General features: G+C 41.8%; 2 protein-coding genes across 3 annotated transcripts in view; both read right to left on the bottom strand.

The window, feature by feature from the left end:
• UBA6 (ubiquitin like modifier activating enzyme 6) overlaps window positions 1–19429 on the bottom strand; it is a 344476-nt gene that overhangs the window by 91844 nt on the left and 233203 nt on the right. The window lies entirely within an intron of this gene.
• CENPC (centromere protein C) overlaps window positions 1–19429 on the bottom strand; it is a 146943-nt gene that overhangs the window by 91515 nt on the left and 35999 nt on the right. For both annotated transcript variants that reach the window (XM_075283754.1, XM_075283763.1), the window contains exons 7-10: window positions 18452–18619; window positions 15653–15783; window positions 12224–12314; window positions 3715–3818 (exon numbers count right to left, since the gene is read on the bottom strand). In XM_075283754.1, coding sequence (XP_075139855.1) covers window positions 3715–3818; window positions 12224–12314; window positions 15653–15783; window positions 18452–18619 — 494 coding nt within the window. The remainder of the gene's footprint in view (window positions 1–3714; window positions 3819–12223; window positions 12315–15652; window positions 15784–18451; window positions 18620–19429) is intronic.

The raw sequence follows: 19429 nt of genomic DNA, 5'->3' as shown, positions 1-19429 counted from the left end.
GTAGTGTTTAGTACACACACTACGCACGTTGGAGTATATAAAGTAATGAAAACGCACCAGAAATCTCGCATAATTGGTGCTAAAAAAAAAAAAAAAAACCCTGTACACATTTTATTCCTCAAAAACTGCTTTAGACACTTTCTAAGACTTTTTGCAATTTCTCACAAGCTGGTAAAAGAAAAGATTTCTAACTTTTGTTATAGCAGTTTTTCAGCAAGACTTAGTAAAAGTGAGTAGTACAGATATACAGCGCTAGAGAGCATTTAATGTGCTGCAGGCCAGGAGGCAGAGGCATAATGTGTCGCTTCCTAATCCAAATATGTAATGGGGCCCTCAATTACTAGATTTTATGTATAATACTGGTATCATATGTTGTTGTAGAGAGGGCTTTGACCCGGTAGCGGTTCTACTTCTGCACCCCCTATAGTCACGTCCCTGCTTCTCACGCACTCCTCTTCTTGCTGCAGCCTGACTTCAGTGTAGATAGATCTCTCTGTGAGCAGAACAGTATACAAGGCAGGAGAGGAGCTCATAAGAGTAGATAGAAGCAATAACGTTTGTTAAGTTTTTTACTACTTTAGGAAAACTAAAATTCAATTTTTATGGGAAAAAAAAAATTGCAAGGAGGCACTTCAAGGGGGACTTGAGTGCAATTACTTGACCACCTATAGAATATGCTACGTTTTACAACATGCCTATTAGTTCTAGTCTATGGCTGAACTTCATCGGTATTCATATTTTGGCACTGGCAGTCTGGACGCCAATGATAGGGCTTCAGATTGCCATAGCAACCCATTGATCACCCCTTCTCTAAACCATGATCAGTCCTGATCATTACCTCTAAAACAGACAGAATCTGATATTTCAGTTCCGCGGTGAGAGCAAGGTCTGGATTGTTTAATACAGCCAGCAAACAGTAATGAAGCAGCTACATTTTTGTCATTCACCTTGTAGAAAGGAGTGGAGAAAAAAAAATAATACTGAATTATTGGTTAAAGGATTTTTCTGGGTTAAAAATATTGAGGTCCTTTCCTAAGCATAGGTCATCATTATCAGATTGGTAGGGTTCACTTGATGGGCAGCTAAACTGCAGTAACTCGGTTTGATCACTGCACAGTAGGGATGGGCAATTAGGAGCGAAAAGAAAATCACAATTAATTTAACCATTTACCTAGATTACAATTAATGAATGATTAATTAGGAAAAATCCCCTTTTTACATGCTATGCCCCCTCTATATATGCCACAGAATTTTTGTTTTCAGTTATTCAAATATCAGCAATGCTAATTGGATAGCGTACAGTGACATATTCTTTAGCCAATGGCAGTATGAGAAATGGCATGGATGCAGAATTATTGAAATATTTTATTGCGAGCAAGTTCACAATGATCAATTCAGCAGACTTTAGAGCAATTTAGAGCAATTTTCGATTAAATTGCCCAGCCCTATGGCATAAAAAACAGCTGTCTTTTTCCTGGTCAATTTTCTATATATCAGTTGTTGAGAACAGGTGACACGTCTGCGACTAAAAAGTTGTTTGATTATTTTCATGTAATTTCTATGAATTTTGGTGTCCTTAAAAGGGATCCTATCATTGGATACCCTTTTTTTCTGATTAACACATCGGAATAGCCTTAAGAAAGGCTACTCTTCTCTTACCTTTAAATGTCTTCTCCGCGCCGCCCCTCACAACACTGGGGGCGGTCCCCAGCGCTCAAACTGCACTGGGGGCATTGCTAATGCCACTTAAAGAATTCTCCAGCGACACCTCTATCTTCTTCTGGAACGCCCTCTCCCTGCGACTTCTTCTGTCCTGGGTTTCAATCTTGTAGGCCTTGGGCAGAGCCAACTGCGCATGCCCGTGCCATAAGAAAATGGCTGCTTACACTAGCGCCCAGAGTCCGTTCTGAGCTTTCCGTCTTCTGCATGCTGTTTGAGCGCTGAGGACCGCCCCCAGTGCTGCCAGAGAACTCATTTACATACTGAAGAAAACCCGGATTTCTACCGAACGGCGGCATGGAGAAGACATCTAAAAGGTAGGAGAAGAATAGCCTTTCTTAAGACTAGTCCTATGTGTTAGGGCCCCTTCACACGGATAACAAAAATTAAAAATAATTAAAATAAAGATAAAATAATTATTTTTAATTTTTGGTATTTTTTTATATTATGAGTTTTTAAAGAAATTTAAAGTACAAATTAATGTTAATTCACATAAGTGCATTTAAGATATAAAATGCCAAAAAACCTTAATTCTTATAGAAAAGAATTTCTGGAGTGAGCCAATAGAGAATGCTTCAGAGAGAGACTTTCCAAATGCTACTCTAAGCGTAAATGCACCAAGAGGAGGCTCACAGGGAAGAAGAATCGAGTTCAGTGTGTGTGTTACTGAGCTCATTTTAGTTCAAAAAAGGATTTTCATGAAAAAAATTGCAATAAAACATTAATTTTATGTCTATTTCCACTTTTTTATATGGCAAAATGGAGGTTATTTTCAGATTCAGCACACCAAAAAACGTAAATATTACATGGAATAACAAAAACAGCTCTTGGGACAAAATTTGGGGCAGACCTGTGTAATCAGCTGGGGTGCTGTGTGTCAGACCCCACCAGTCTGATAAATATCATGAATATAATACTTTTTATCCATTCTTCACACTGTCTCCTAGATTTCTCCCGTGCATCTCCCATACTCTGGAACTCCTTACCAAGACACACAAGACAGACCCCACAATCACAGGCTTCAAGAAGGCCCTGAAGACTCACGTATACAGGAAGGCCTACAACTTCCAATAACACTACTGCCACCACACCACCATCTGAACAATCTCTCCCCTCACCTTCTGACTGTAAGCCCTTGTGGGCAGGGACCTCTATCCCATTGTGCCAGTCGGTCACGGTAAGTAGATTTGTCTGTATATTTTGTGTACTGTATGTACACCCCCATGAAATTAATGGTGCTATATATATATAAATAATAATAATAATAAACAATTTTGCATGATGAGGTACATATAACAACTGCCAGCGAGGCATTAAAGGAGAAATATTTTTGATGAAGTGCCTGGAAGAAACAGTATGTTCATATATTTTGTAGGTATAGCAGATTAATATCACTCAGATAGTAGTGGAACTTTAAAAAAAAAAAATAATGAATTAAAAAAATATTTATTTATTTTTTTGGACCATAAGAAACACTTTTAGAAAGACAAAATCTTGTTAGGAGGTGTCTTATAGCCCAAAGTTAGAATGGTCTTTCAGAAGTGCAGGACAGGCCTAAGTCCTAACCACAAACCTGTTCTCCCACCATACAGGCCCTGGTACCTAAGGAGCAGCAATAACAGGATATGACTGCAGGATCTTTGATGATGTAATGACCATGTGACTGATCACGTGCTGCTTACAGCAAAGGTCCTTTAGACCTCTAGTGCTGCTGCTTGTGGTGAGAATGAGACCTGTGCCAGGCTGAAGGCTGTAGGAAGACTAGCTATGATACACTGCCCAGACTAGTAAGGAGACAAGAGGCTGCTCCTCTCTCACAAGTTTCTTTAATACAGTATATTACAAAGTGTGCTGCAGCTGTCTGTGCTTCTGATTTATATAAAGCTTGTTGAGAGATTTCAATACATTGACTTCTTGAAGGGGTAGTCCATCAACAGTATTTTTTAAAACATGAATATATCCTTAATTCGTAATGAAGCTAATTCATTGTCTTACTAGGAGTTGGTCTTTGTTTATCTTCTTTTCCTTTTTCAGATAAAGAAAGCCAGGGATCCATTTTGTAACTGCTTGTTTCCTCAATCACAAAAACATCTTCTGATCTGTGTTTGAGAGAGAGAATTCTGTGATTAAAAGACCTGCATATAAGCACACACTGTGGAATGACAAGCCCTGTACAGTTATTTTTACATTTTTGTTTTGTTTTTTACTAGAATGCTGCAATTAAGGGTATGTTCACACACAGTTTTTTTCAAACTGAAAAAATCTGCTTCAGGAATTAGGAAATGTTTTTTTTGACACAATGCTTTTTTGGAGCGTTTTTTGAACAGTTTTTAGGTTTTTTGTTTTTTTGCTCCAGCATATTGTATGCACCTGGAAACTTCTCTTTAAAAAAAAACCTAGCAGTTTTTGCAAAAACCACGTCGCATTTTTTCCACCTCCAATTGACTTCAATGGGTTTTTCCAGGTGGAATCCGCCTGAAGATAGGTCATGGCACTTTGCTAGTGACTCCCACTGAATTGAATGGGAGGCGTTTTTTTCAGGAGAATTTTGAGGTGGATTCCCCGTCAAAATCTGCCTGCAAAAAACTCTGTGCGAACTGACCCTTCGTTTTTCTCAGAGGTACTTTCAGGGTATGTTCACACGGAGGAAAAGGTCATGGAAATCTTTTCCATTGTGTGAACATTTCGCGCGGCTATCCGCAACGGGATGCCAATGCAGCATTTCCCATATTTGGTGGATTTGTTCGGATCTTTCTGGTCTACGGTGATAGAGATCATCCCCAAAATCACCGAAGTGCAGCTGGATGGCATCCCTGCTGTCTTATTGTACTCTATCTGCCCCAATTAGCTCAACAAACAACTCCGACCCTTCGTTGGTTTTCTGCTAATCCAGCACAGTCATTCCCAGATTAAGAAAAAACAATCTGAGAGTATTATTATTATTGTTTATTTATCTAGCACCATTAATTCCATGGTGCTTTACATTTGGGGGTTACATACAATACACAGAATATACAGGTAGATATAATACTAACAATGACTGACTGGCATAGAGGGCCCTGCCCGCGAAGGCTTACAATCTATGAGGGAAGGGGGGTAGAGACAGAAGGAGAGGAGGGAGACTGTACAGATGGCAGAGCGGTGATAGTGTTATTGGAGGTTGTAGGCCTTCCTGAATAGGTGAGTCTTCAAAGAGAGTATTCAGTATTTGACGCATGGAACTCATGATGTTCAAGCTTAAGCCAGACTCAATCTGTCATCTGTACATATTCCAATACTCCACAGCCTTTAAAGGGGCTCTATCAGCAAAATCATGCTGATAGAGCCCCACATATGTGTGAAGGCTATTCAGGCACTGTAAACGTTATATTAAACTACCCAGCACCCCCCCCCCCCCCCCCGTTTTAAAATAAACCCTAAAAATGCCCGCCCATCGTGCACGATGGGCGGGCATTCAGGGTGTGTCTTCTTCATCCACGCCTCTTCGTCATCCACACCCTGAATGTCCGCCCAGCGTGCACAATATGTATCAGATTCCCATTTGAAAGCCTGATGTGCTAGAATAGAATAGACCAGGCATGTCAAACATGCGGCCCTTTACAGGCATATCTGCGGCCCGCACAAAAGTCTCAAACTTTGTCTCTAAACTTTAGAGACAAAGTTTGAGACTTTCGTGCGGGCCGCAGATGTACTAGGAAAGTGAGCGGTGGATTGGGGCGGCCCTGCTGGACGCAGCGCTGCTCCAGCGGCCGCCCCTCGCAGAGGGCAGGTCTCCCTGCCTGCTCCGCCCCCTCCTCCCCTCGCCCTTCGCAGAGGGCAGGTCTCCCTGCCTGCTCCGCCCCCTCCTCCCCACACGCTGGGTGACGTGGCCACGTAATCAGGCCCGCACCCGACGTGTGCCTGCGTCCTACGCGGTCTCACAAGACCGCTGCGCAGGCTGAAGAGCAGAAGCAGGTAAGCTTCTGCAGAAGAAATTGTGATTTTAGGGGGATAAATACTAGATTTATGATGATGGGGGGGGGGGCTTTTTGATGTCTGTCTGGCCCTTCCTGGCTTGAGGACTGTTCTTTTCCCACCCACCTTGTAATTCTTTCACTTGGGGGTTAATTGGAGCATTACAGTCTGTAGTGCTCCTATTAACCCCCAAGTGCAAGAATTGCAAGTGGGTGGGAAAAAACAGGCCTAAGGAAGGGCCAGACATCCAGAAGCCCACCTCCTCCAGCACTCCAACACAATAATGGTGTCTGCCAGCTCTCGCAGGCACCCGGAGCAAGATTCGGGGCCTGCGTGCATTTTTATGGCATCCGGGAGCCTTGTGAGGCTCCAGCCTGTCATTCTATACTTTCTATTGTAGGCTACTCTATGTAGCCTGCAATAGAAATGCCGGATTTTTGCGATGCATGGTATTAGTGATCAGTCCCCTAGGCCCTAGCCATTAGCTGCTGTGTGCGGCCCTCGCAACAACCTCTTGTTACTCATGTGGCCCTTGGGGTACCCTGAGTTTGACATGCCTGGAATAGACCTTATTACCCCTGAAATCTGAGAGGTCACAGGTGCACGGTTTGTGCTTGTGTTCTTTTAAACTGCATTAACCCCTTCCCGACATGCGCCGTAATAGTACGGCGCGTGTCGGGTCTGTAACTATGGCGACCGCCCGGGAGCCGGGCGGCCGTCATAGCCGCCGGGTGTCTACTGCTTTAAGCAGTAGACAACCAGCTCTAATGCCTCCGATCGGTCCCCGGACCGATCGGAGGCATTAACCCCTCCGGCGCTGCTGTCAAAGGCGCCGGAGGCGCCATTTTCCCGGCAGCGCATGGGCGCCGCCATTTTGGCAAGGATCGCCGGCTCCTGGAGCATGCTCCAGGGCCGACGTCATGTTGCAGTGACAGCCGGGAGCCTTGTTAAAGGCTCCCAGCCGGTCTGCAAATTCTCTCTTTTGCAGGCTGGTGTATACAGCCTGCAAAAGAGATGATGCTTTTTTGCAATGCATTGCAATGCATTAGCATTGTAATGCATTGCATTAGTGATCAGACCCCCTGGGGTTCAACACCCCTAGGGGGTCTAATAAATGCAAAAAAAAATTAAAAAAAAAAAAAAAGTAAAAAAAAATATAAAAAAATATAAAAAGTATTAAAAGTTCAAATCACCCCCCTTTCCCTAGAACAAATATAAAAGTAGTTAAAAACTGTGAAACATATACATGTTAGGTATCCCCGCGTCCGAAATCGCCCGCTCTACAAATCTATAAAAATATTTTTCCTGTTCGGTAAACGCCGTAGCAGGAAAAATAGTCAAAAGTGCCAAACCGCCGTTTTTTCACTGTTTTAATTCTGATAAAAATTTGAATAAAAAGTGATCAAAGCAATAACATTTCCCGAAAATGGTAGAACTAAAAAGTACACCCGGCCCCGCAAAAAAAGACGCCCTATGCATCCCCGTACACCTATGTATAAAAAAGTTACGGCCGTCGGAATATGGCGACTTTTAGAAAAAAAAAATTTTAACACCATTTTGGAATTTTTTTTAGGGGTCAAAATGTAAATAAAACCATATAAATTTGGTATCCCTGGAACCGTACCGAAACACAGAATACAGGGGACATGTCATTTTGGCTGCACAGTGAACGCCGTAAAACCAAAGCCCGTAAGAAAGTCGCAGAAATGCATTTTTTCTTCAAATCCACCCCATTCTGAATTTTTTTCCTGCTTCCCAGTACATTATATAGAATAATTAATGGTGGCATCATGAAGAAAAAATTGTCCCGCAAAAATTAAGACCTCATATGACTCTGGGAGCGGAGAAATAAAAAAGTTATGGGGTTTAGAAGGAGGGGAGTCAAAAACGAAAAACGAAAATCAAAAAATGCCATCGGCGGGAAGGGGTTAAAAGCATTGAAGTGTATTGTGTAATGAAGATTCTTTCATAGCGAAATCTGTTTCTGAATGAAACTTTTCTGTAATCTCTATTTGTTCCTTCAAACGGATCTCCAGGACTTCTAGGTGAGTTCACTCCTCCTCCAAGAAGTAGATTCGTAAATTGTAGACTACAGGCAGTGGCCTCCTTTTCTCACTTCCCCAACAATGTGCAACTCCTATGTAGGTTATATGTAACCCTCTAGGGACAATCCCCCCTCCTCTTAATATATGACTCAAGGCTATGAACCTTCAACTAACTTGTGATATCCTCCGTGTAGATATTTGTAGCTCATGGAAGCATTAAAAAAGGAAGTATAAAGTGTTTAGGCGAAAGGTTTCTCACAGAAAACCGCATTCACTTCAGGTTTTCTGGCTGTAGGTTTGGATTAAAAAAAAAAAATCTTGGCTGACTGCCAATGTAGGATCTGTAGTAAATAAAGTGACAAACGGCATGCACAGATATGACCAAGAAAAGAAAGTCAACAACAATAACATATAGTGCACACCTACACAGGCTTACTGAGTGGTGGGAATCCATGGAAGAAATTGTAGAAGGATGTCTTTTTCATTATTGATTTGTCTACTTATCCATTTATTTATTTGTCCTCTACTATTACTATTGCCACTAGTTTATCTTTTTCTTTAAAAAAAGCTTTTTACATACTACTCCATAGTTGGAATCCTGGTAGTGCTATTTAGATCAGGACGCATCTGTAGCATTGTTGACTATCCCTTTACCGTGCGTTGCTAAGTCATTAGGGGAACACTGCTCTGCACGCGCTCGCCCGCCTTTTTAGGTATCACATACACACCTCAGTGTCTTACCCTCTGTGTTTGGTGCCACTTGTGATATGCGACCTAGGGGAGGAACTTTCCTCACAAATACTGTAATGATACCCACCAGGTCAGCAATCACTTATGTACCAGTTTGGTTTAGTGCTGTCACTTCAACTGCTTACACCTCTTACAGAGATTATGCTGTGAATTGACCCCCCCTAACGGGTGTACCGTAAGGCCATTAGCACTCCTCTTTTGTTGGTCCCCTGATAAGTCCCAGCGGCTGTATTAAAACAGGGACATGCACTTGGAGAAGGCTATATGGGGACTTTTCTTGTAAGGTAAAGAGTTCATTTGAAGGATATGGCTAGTGTTTGAAGGCATTATTAGGGTAAACACTTCCATAGCCATCTTTGGGGACTCCCAGTATTCTTGTTGGAGTAGGCCATCCTCCTACAATCCCCATGTGGATAGCCATCACTCAGTAACACTGTTTCATATCATCAGTTCTGTTTGAGCTGAGGAATAACAGTAGGTTATTAACATTGTACAATTTGTATATATTTTGGTTGGCATGCACTATATGTTCAGTATGTTGCTTTTTTGCTTTTTTATGCTTAGGATGGCACCTGTGGCACCAATTTTATCATACGATTAAAAATGTAATTTTACTACATTATCACTTTAACCACTTCAGTACCGGGCCAATTTGTGGTCCAGGACCAGACACATTTTAGGTTTATTTTGTATGTGCGGTTTTGAGGTCTGTAAAATTTTTCTCGTATGTCTCAGTCAACTAATTTTTGAGTCTTTTTTTCGGGGACACATACGGCTTTATTTTTGTTATTTTTATTTTCAAATGTGTTTTTCATTTTTTTTTTATATCCAGGAAAATATAAACAAAATAGGAGGGAAATTGTGTCTGGTTTTCAATTTATTTTTTTATTTAATAACACAAAGTGTTACTGAAAAACTTTATAATATAGTTTTTCCTCTCCGTTACGGTAATTTTTATTTTGTATGGTGTCTTCGGGGATGGGGCTATAACCTTTAATAACGGCGTTTTATTAGCGTATTATTTATTTTTTATTATTATTTTATTTACATTTTTTAAAAATCTTTTATATTTTTATTTTATTTTTTTCCAGATTGTGTCCCCATAAGGTGATAAGAGACCTTTGGGGACATCTGATCACTTATTTTTTTGTACTTGAGGCTGATTTCTCCTATAACTGGGGCTACTACATTTAACCCCAGTTGCAGGAGAAATCCAGCCTCCTGCACGCTTACTGAGCTGATCTGAGTCCTGTAGGACCCAGCAGCTTTTGCAAGACTCTGCTCCCGGCGGATCACGTGACCGCCGGGTCAGAGGGCAGCTGAATTATGGCAGCGTCCATAGCCGTGTATACAGCGCTCATTGAGATAGCAGGGGAGGTAATAAATCTTCCCTGCCATCTCTCTGGGAGCTCCGGCTAAAGTTACAGCCGGCTCCCATTGAAAGCAGCTGCACGATCTCCGTGCAGCTGCTGTATTCTGGCTGGACGTACAGGTACATCCTGTCAGAACAAGGCAACCACTATCCGGACGTATATACTCTATGAGCGGTCCGGAAGTGGTTAATGGGGGTTTCCAGGTAAAAAATAAATTTTTCAAAAAATGTGTTAGTACTATTAATAGGTTAATAAGTGCACCCAAATACCTTTACCAGTGTTTTCAGTGATTTTTGGGGTTCTCTGTGAGTGCCTAGCATCATCTGCAGTTGTTTAAATGGCCATCTAACTGTGTTTTCCTAAAACTACCGTGATGCATTGGGCTTCACTCACAGCTGACTCACACCCCCTCCCTGTTTTCCTAACTAGGCCGCCCACTACACCCTCAGCAGCCATCTTTAGACTCCTAGTTCTCACTCACTAAATAACCTTCTCCTTTGGCTGTAATATTATAATCACTTCCGTATATCAACATTACAGTCATACAGAGAAAGCTTCAGGACAACAATGAATTCATGTTTTTTTTAGCATTTGGTAAATATATAGAGATGCAAACACACATAAAAATATAATATGCCCCACAGTGACCCTCACACAGTGTAATATGCTCCCCAATGGCCCAGACACAGTATAATATGCTCCACAGTAGCCCCTCACACAGTATAATATGCTCCACAGTGGCCACAGCACAGTATAAAATGCTCCACAGTGCCTTACACAGTATGATGCTCCATTCCCAGCCTCCCACTCTTTTGAGGTGCCGACAATAACAAACTGACGTGTAACGGCCAGCATCTCCTCTTTGACCCGCCCCTCCAACCCCATTACACTTACATTTGCTTCCTCTCAAGTCTAGATCCGGGACGTCATTGACACCTCCTCTTTGTAACGTGTGCTGGCCACCCACTGTTTTGCCGACACACAATAAAGCGATGATGTCCCGGGATCTGGATAAACACAGCAGGAACAGGCAAGTATAATGGGGTTAGGGGATGGGCTTCTTTCCACTGACACTTCAAGGTGCAGATGTCAGTTAGACCGAGACCCCGGAACGTCTACGATCCTACCCCTTCCCCCTGAGGTGGGGCTGTTACTAATGTAGCATTACACTGTGTGGGGATGACTAACCTGGCATTATACTGTGCGCATGGGCACTAAAGAGCATTATACTGTGGGCAGGGGCACTAAGGAGCATTATACCATAATTGGGGGGAAATAAGGAGCTTTATATTATTGGTAGGGAAAATAATTTTTATAGTGTGGGTGGGGGCATTAAGGTGACTTGTACTGTGGGAGAGGGCATTGGGGAGCATCATCTTCATTCCCTGTCTCCCAAGCCTCGAAACCTTACTCGAAGCAACAGCAAGGATAAGCTATCGTCTCTACTGCCTGAGCAAGAGCCCTCATGTGTGAAATCAACAAGGATAATCCCTAGTGCAAGGGATCAGGCGTTGGGATAGTAGGTCGGAGATGAAGGTTTCTCCAGGTCACTGTCGTAATGAAAAGGCCAGGAGACAGGTGTCATGACAGCAGGTGGTCACCGTGGTCTGACAGTTAAGTATCCCTGATCGAGAGTTTTTCAAAAATCCATTTCACATGTACAGTGTTTTCCACTCACAACCCACAGACATTTCAATTTTATGGTGACATTGTGCCATCAATTCATGCATTTTTCACATCTTTTTAAACGGATCAACTGTTTTTAGACAAAAAAAAAAAGCTATTGTTGGTGTTGAGTTTGAGACTTCAGCTAGGAGTCTCTGTGACTTGCAAAATGAACCAAAATAGATTAGAGTATGTCTCAGTTTTCAATTTTACAGACGGCTTGCAAATAAAAAACTAACTACTGTGTATAAATTACTTGAAATCAATGTATCCATGTTCTGCTTGTCTGCAAACAAATACAAAAAATGAACAAGTACATAAACAATGGTGGTGTGAATAAGGCCTAACACTTAGGTTGTATGCACAAAAAGTGAGCTCATTTCAGCAAGTTAAAGACGCACTGAAATGCGGAGGGCTGAGAGGTTGAAAACGCTTATGGGCGGTCACCTTTCAAAACCCGTTCAAATGAATGGGTTTTAAAGCCAACCACTAGCAAGCCATCTGCTATCCGGTTTCCCCGGGGTTTACAGCGGACACCCCAGGGTAGACCGCAGTGGCAGTGTGAGCGCCCCCTTACAGTGAATTTAATATCCAGAGATTGTGGCTGCATGTTTTTTTTTTTTGCAAATCCATAATAATTTGAAGTAAAACTATGTGGTCTAAAACAGCTAAATGAACGTAGCCTATAAAAGAAACTCCTAACAAAATAATACAAACCTATCAGCTGTGGCACTACTGGTCCATGGCACCTTAACATATTTCGTTTTCTTTTGCAGACCACTGAAAATTTCAAATAAGTTTGTTTTTTCTTCAAAGACAAGAAAAAAATATTGCAATAAGTGTAGTAACAGTAGGCTATATAATTTACAAACACTAAAGAAAGCATATCAAAAATGAAAAAAGGAAATAGAAATAGTATAGAAATGCATGGATAGATGCAGATCATGAAGTAAAAGGTTATCATTTTTACCCAAAGCATGGTAAAACCAAATAAAAACACAAACGAAATTAAACGTACAGTAATTTTAACCCATTTAAGGCTAAGGCCCCACGTAGCGAAGTACAGCAAAAAAAAAAAAAAAAAACCTGCTGAAAAAATTGCAGCATAAATTCATCACTTTCTTCCACAGCATGGTTTTTGTTTTGTTTTTTTTCCTCTGCAGACTTTCTGCCTTGATTATGCTTTCACGGAAAATGCAACTTTTCAAGAGCAGATTTTTTTCGTCAATGTGTGCATGGGATTAGCCAAAATTCCATCTACTTTGCAGGTATTGTAAAAATGCTGCACTGTCACAACGTGGGACCCTGGCCTAAAGATGTATTTAAGGAAAAAGGAGAATAAAAAAGAACTTATAAAAGAAAAAACAGTGATAAACATTAAATATAGGTCATATAATGGGCTAGAAAAAAAACAAGGTACATACATACTGCAGCTTTTCCTGAAATATAAAATATACCGTATATATTCGAGTATAAGCCAACCCAAATATAAGCCGAGGCCCCTAATTTTACCACAAAAAACTGGGAAAACTTATTGACTCGAGTATAAGTCTAGGGGGGGAATGCAGCAGCTACTGGAAAATTTCAAAAATTAAAATGGCCGAGTTCTTGGGTGCAGTAAGTGCTGAGAAAGGGGAGGGGGTGTTTTGGTTGTCTATCTGCCCCTTCCCTGAGCTTGAGGTGGTTTTTTTTCCCCCACTTGGAATTCAGCCTGGCTGAATATACGGTATCTGCAGTGCTCCTATTAACCCCTTCCTGACGGAATAGAAGCACTGCAGATCCCCTATATTCAGTAGACCGGGCACTTTCAGACACAGGGATACCTAATGTGTATGTGTTTCACAGTCATTTTCTACTTTGAGGGCAGGTTCACACCAGCGCCCAATCTCCGTTATGCAGGTTTCCGTTTCCTGCCCGAGAAACATTCATGGGTATGAAAAGTGTCCGCCGGAGAGCGTCTTCTGCTCTCCGCAGCGAAACCATTTTTTTTTTTTTTTGTTAGTCGGACATGTAGGACTTTGTGTCCGGGGGGAGAAAAAAAAAAATCGGTTTCGCCATGGGCAGCAGAAGACGGCTCGCCCACAGACACTGAATGTCGGTTTCTGTCTTCTGCCGACAGAAAACAGAAACCTGCATAACTGAGATCAGGTGCTGTGAACCTGCCTTTACATGTATTCTAGGGAAAGGAGTGATTTAGAACATTTATTTTATTTTTTTATTATATTTTTTTAAAACTTTTTTTTTTTTTTATTTAACTATTTTATTAGCCCCCCCAGGGGACTTGAACCTGCAGTCATTTGATTGCAAGTCCCATAGACGGCAATATAAGTGTATTGCCGTCTATGGGAAATTCTCTACATTACTATTACGGCTGGTCATAGAGGTGCCGGTTTCTATGGCGACCGCTCTGTAGAGCGGCACCATTACATTTACAGACCCGGCTTCCGGACACCGGAGCGCGGCGATGCTGTACATTAAAATCTGCAGAAGTACTTATGGTACTTCTGCTAGCAGGCCAGGAAGCAGACACACGCCGGGTGCGGGCCTGGGCTTACGTGGCCACGTCACCCGGTGTGTGATAGAGCAGTGGGGAAGGGGGGGCAGGGTCTGCTATCCTGGCCTGCTACCAGAAAATTACCGTAATGACCCAAATATAAGCCGAGGAGCACTTATTCAGCATAAAAACTGTGCTGAAAAACTCGGCTTATACTCGAGTATATACGGTAGATATATACTTTTATGCTGACAGGAGACGGAAACCCAGCAGTCAGTGAGCGTTTTGTGATCTCCGCGGCGAAACCTGCATGTCCAATGGTTTTCGCCGCAGAGGCCAGAAAATGCTCACAGGCGGACACTGCCGGTTTCCGTGTTCTGTTCAGTTTCTTGGGCAGAAGACGGAAACCTGCAAAGCAGGGACCAGGCGCAGGTGGGAACCCACCCTTAGAGATTTTATCAAAGGAACCCAAAATATTGACCACCTAAGTGTGCTGAGAAAGGCCGAGTTCAGACAGAGGTTTTTCGACCGGATTTTGAGGCAGACGCCACCTCAGAATCTGGTCCAAAAAGTGGTATTCCATGACCGGATGCCGATGCAGTGCATACAGTGAACTGGCATCCAGTTGCGGCATTCTGCAAATGAATGGCCCTAGTCCGAAGGGAGCATCGCGAGGCGGACGTTCACGGCTGATTTGACATCATTTGACGCATTCCTGCGCTCTCTATTATGCCCCATAGTGACCCCTGCACACAATATTATGTCCCATAGTGGCCCCAGCATACAGTATTTTGCCCCATAGTGGCCCCTGCACACCAGTATTATCCCCCATAGTGGCCCCTGCACACAGTATTATCCCCCATAGTGGCCCCTGCACACAGTATTATCCCCCATAGTGGCCCCTGCACACAGTATTATGCCCCATAGTGGCCCCTACACACACTATTATGTCCCACTGTGGACACCCATGAACAATTTTCAGACCCCAGAGTATAATCGGAGACCAAAGGGGATACAAACATAAAAAACACTGTTACTTACCTATCTCCAGCTCCACTGCAGTCCTCGGTGGTGTCAGCCATCTTCAATGATGTCCGGGACGTCACATGACCCAGGATGCATATATAGATATCAGAGGAACCGCACACTTAGATATAAGGATATGGGTGCTAGCAGACAAGAGAGTCCTGCGACTCATACATAGTGTAAAGAAATGTTGCTGCACACCGTAATTTAGGTGAAAGGGTGAAACAAATTATTTATTTTGAGTACATAAATTCCAGGTACATTAATGCCACTGCCAGGATTGGTAAGTAAATAGGGCCCGTTACTGGAGTTACTCCAGCCGGTAACGGCCTATTAAGAAAAAAGAAAAAATGCAGCGGTAGCGGCTGTCGCCGGGCCCCTAATGTTCTGGGCCCTGTGGCAGCCGCTACCCCAGTAGTTACGCCACTGGTTGCAAAGTGACAAAATGTGAAAAAGTTCAAGGGGTTTGAATACTTGCAAGGCACTGTAACTTCTCTATTGGAGGAGCTGACTTGCTTCATCCTGGTTAGCAATTCAGCAATAGTAAAATTTGTTTATTTTTATTATTAATAAAGGAGTTGTCCCACAGTTACATTATAAATACATAAAGAAGTTACTTCTCTTACTAGGAGTTGGTATGGGTTTATTGTCCTTTGGTATAGTGATTGACGAAGAAGCAGTCTTCCTTTTAAAAGGAGAAATCCAAACATTCACATTATGGCTTCTTTCTTCATTTAAGACACCTTTATCTTTCAGTCTGTATTTAAATGAGAGACTTTAGCTGTGTCACAGATTTTTATTAACATTGCAGTGTGAAAATGAAGAATTACTTTTTTTGCCAATGAAACATTGCTTCACCCCAAATTGTGGTTGTAAGTAGAGATGAGCGAGTAGTACTCGATCGAGTAGGTGTTCGATCGAATACTATGGTATTCGAAATACTCGTGCTCGATCGAGTACCACTCGCTGTTCGAATGTAAAAGTTCGATGCAGAACCAGCATTGATTGGCCGAATGCTATACAGTCGGCCAATTAATGCTGGTTCTTCTCCTACCTTTAGAAGTCTTCTCCGTGCAGCTTCCCCGCGGTGTCTTCCGGCTCTGAATTCACTCTGCCAGGCATCGGGCCTGGGCAGAGCCGACTGCGCATGTCGGCTTGTAGTGCGGGCATGCGCAGTCGGCTCTGCCCAGGCCCGATGCCTGGCAGAGTGAATGAAGAGCCGGAAGACGCCGCGGGGACGCTGCACGGAGAAGACTTCTCGGAGGATCCAGCCTGACCCTCACTCGTGGACTTGGTAAGTATAATTTGATTGAACGTTGCCTACCCCTGAAACAAGCATTTTCCCCCCATAGAGTATAATAGGGTTCAATACTCGAAACGAATATCAAACCTCGGACATTTTACTGTTCGATCATCTCTGGTTGTAAGCAGTTGTATGGGTGAAATAGTACACAGAAGGAAAAAGGTGCGAGTAAGATGGTTAAAGGGGTTATCCAGCTTCCAAAAATTGTGTGCAAATATATCCACAGTAGTGCTAAAGCCTCACTGTTCCCTTGAGTAGCATTTGCTTGGCTTTATTTTACTTGCTGCTATCCAGAAATCCAATCTGGCCCTGTCATTCTAAAAGGGAATGGGCAAAGAGGGAGTAGAGCAGTGTGTGTGTGCAGTTTGGAGAAATACAGCTGCCCTAGACTGCATATATTGCATATTGTGAAATAAATGAATATCTCTGCAATAGAGGCATGAATTTTCATGAGCGATAGGGTTTACATTCAGGTGAGCCACACCTATCCAACTCTGCTTGTTGCTAGTTTAATATACTTCACCCAGGTGACAGACTCCCTTTAAACCCCCGCCACCACCAATGGTTTGCAAATACAGTTACGGCAATTGTGACATGTTTTACTTGGTGTTGTTACCTCAATGCTCCTCTAGCCTGACCTTGCACAATCCTGAGGAAACATTTGTAACAGCACTGGGAAAGTACCAAGCTCAATGCACTGGTGCTGGCTCCTACTCACTAGATCTTCGCAACTATCAATGGTCATTGCTGTGATAACCCCTTTTATTCTTTTTGTGTGGGATGCAAGTCTAATGAACTGCCTCTGGAGTTATCACTACACTGGAGGCAAAAATAAGGAAGCAAGCGTGCATGCACAGTCACAAGTGTAATCCTAACCACCAAACCTCCTCTTGCTTAGGATAGAGAGAGGAATGACATCATCTCCTGGCTACAATTTCTATAGAACTTAACGAGATTGTCTAGGCAAAAATGGACAACCTTTTAACCCCTTCCCGCCGATGGCACTTTTTGACTTCCTGACCAAGCTCGATTTTTCAAAACTGACATGTGCCACTTTATGTGGTAATAACTTTGGAATGCTTTAACTTACCAAAGTGATTTTGAGAATGTTTATTCGTGACACATTGTACTTCATGTTAGTAGTAAATTTTGGTTGATATGTTTTTGTTTAATTATGAAAAAATAGGAAATTTGGTGGAAATTTTGAAAAATATGCATTTTAGAAAGTTTGAAATGATGTGCATTGCATACAGATAGTCAGACCGCCAAAATTATATCATAAATCTCATGTCCCAGATTTCTGCTTTATGTCGGCATCAAACTTTAGTCACCCTTTTATTTTTTACGGACATTATAAGGTTTACAAGAGAAACAACAATATTCAAAATTTTCAAGAAATTTCCAAAACCCATTTTTTTAAGGGACTAATCCATTCTGAATTTTTTTCCAGCTTCCCAGTACATTATACAGAATAATTAATAGCGGCATCATGAAGAAAAATTTGTCCCACAAAGATTAAGACCTCATATGGCTCTGGGAGCAGAAAAATAAAAAGTGTTATAGGGTTTAAAAGGAGGGAAGTCAAAAACGAAAATCAAAAAATGCCATCGGCAGGAAGGGGTTAATATGGTACGGAGATCTGGTGCAGAAAGTCGCAAGGAAAACGGACGAGTATCCCTTGGGACTGATTTTTCTTCATACAGCCCATTTCAGAGGGCAAATTGTAAAAAAAAAAAAAAAAAAAAATTATATATATTACATGCTTAGGCTGGGTTCACACAATGTATTTTGTCTCGTAGTATGGCACGTAGACGGCGCGGGAACATTTGCGGGCTGTATACACTCCCATTGATTTCAATGGGAGCCGGGACCGTGTACACAGCGCTATTTTGCGGCCGTGATTTTGCAGCGGCCGCAAAATAGCGCCGCGTATACGGTCCCGGCTCCCACTGAAATCAATGGGAGCATATACGACCCGCAAAAGCTCCCGCGCCGTCTACGTGCCATATTACGAGACAAAATACATCGTGTGAACCCAGCCTTACACTGTATTAAAAAAAATACTATAATAGTATAAGAATAAGAAATATATAATAAACAGAACATAAGTAAACATACATACCTATCCTCTGTGGACTCTGTATGCAGGTCATATGTGATATTCGCACAATTAGGATTAACATTGTTAGAATCTACAGCATTCTGCTGTTTCAACTGCTGAGAATTATTACTTAACGCTTTTGATGTCCTTATGTTGTTTGAGGAAATAGGAGAATCTTCGAAACTCAACCTGTATAAAAGAAGTTTTAGGTTTTTTAATAAATAGGTTTGTTTTTTTTTTGTTTTTATAAGCTTGCTTAGGCTAGGTTCACACTTGAACTTGGAGACCATAAGTGTATTGCTTTTCCATTTTTTGGACCAGAACGGAAACCCCAACGCAGGTGTGAACCTAGCAAAAGGCTTTTAAAATAAATACTGCACATTTAATTAAACAAAGCTGTAGAAAAAGTTACACCAGAAAGGGTATGTTCACACGGAATTTTTTTGCAAGCTGAAAAAATCTGCTTCAGGAATTAGGAAATGGTTTCTTGACACTTTTTTTTTGTTTGTTTTTTTAACATGATGTGATTTTTGTTGCATTTTTTTACTTTTTTTTTTTTTGCGCTCGAGTACACCATATGGACCTGGAAACTTCTCTAAAAAAAAAAAAAAAAAAAAAAAAAAAAAAAAAAACTATCAGTTTTGCAAAAAGCGCATAAACAAACTCGACAAAAAAAAATGCATCACATTTTTTCCACCTCCCATTGACTTCAAAGGGTTTTGCCAGGCAAAATCCACCTGAAGATAGGTCATGTCGCTTTTTTTTCCCACTAGCTGAAAGAAACCACTAAAGGAAAAAAAAAAACTACTAGTGACTCTCTGAAATGAATGGGAGGCATTTTTTCAGGTGAATTTTGAAGAGGATTCAGAGTCAAAATCCAACTGCAAAAAAACTCTGTGTGAACATTCGCAAAGAACTACTCCTAACTTAAAAGAATGTATGATGAATGTAAGTCTGTTATCTCTTTTTACTTCTACCTGCAATCACTTGAGACTTTCT

Source organism: Leptodactylus fuscus, chromosome 1 (genome assembly GCF_031893055.1).
Source record: "Leptodactylus fuscus isolate aLepFus1 chromosome 1, aLepFus1.hap2, whole genome shotgun sequence".
Taxonomy (NCBI): Eukaryota; Metazoa; Chordata; class Amphibia; order Anura; family Leptodactylidae; genus Leptodactylus; species Leptodactylus fuscus.
The sequence above is the reverse complement of the archived record's forward strand: the minus strand, read 5'-3'. Positions and strand labels throughout refer to the sequence as shown.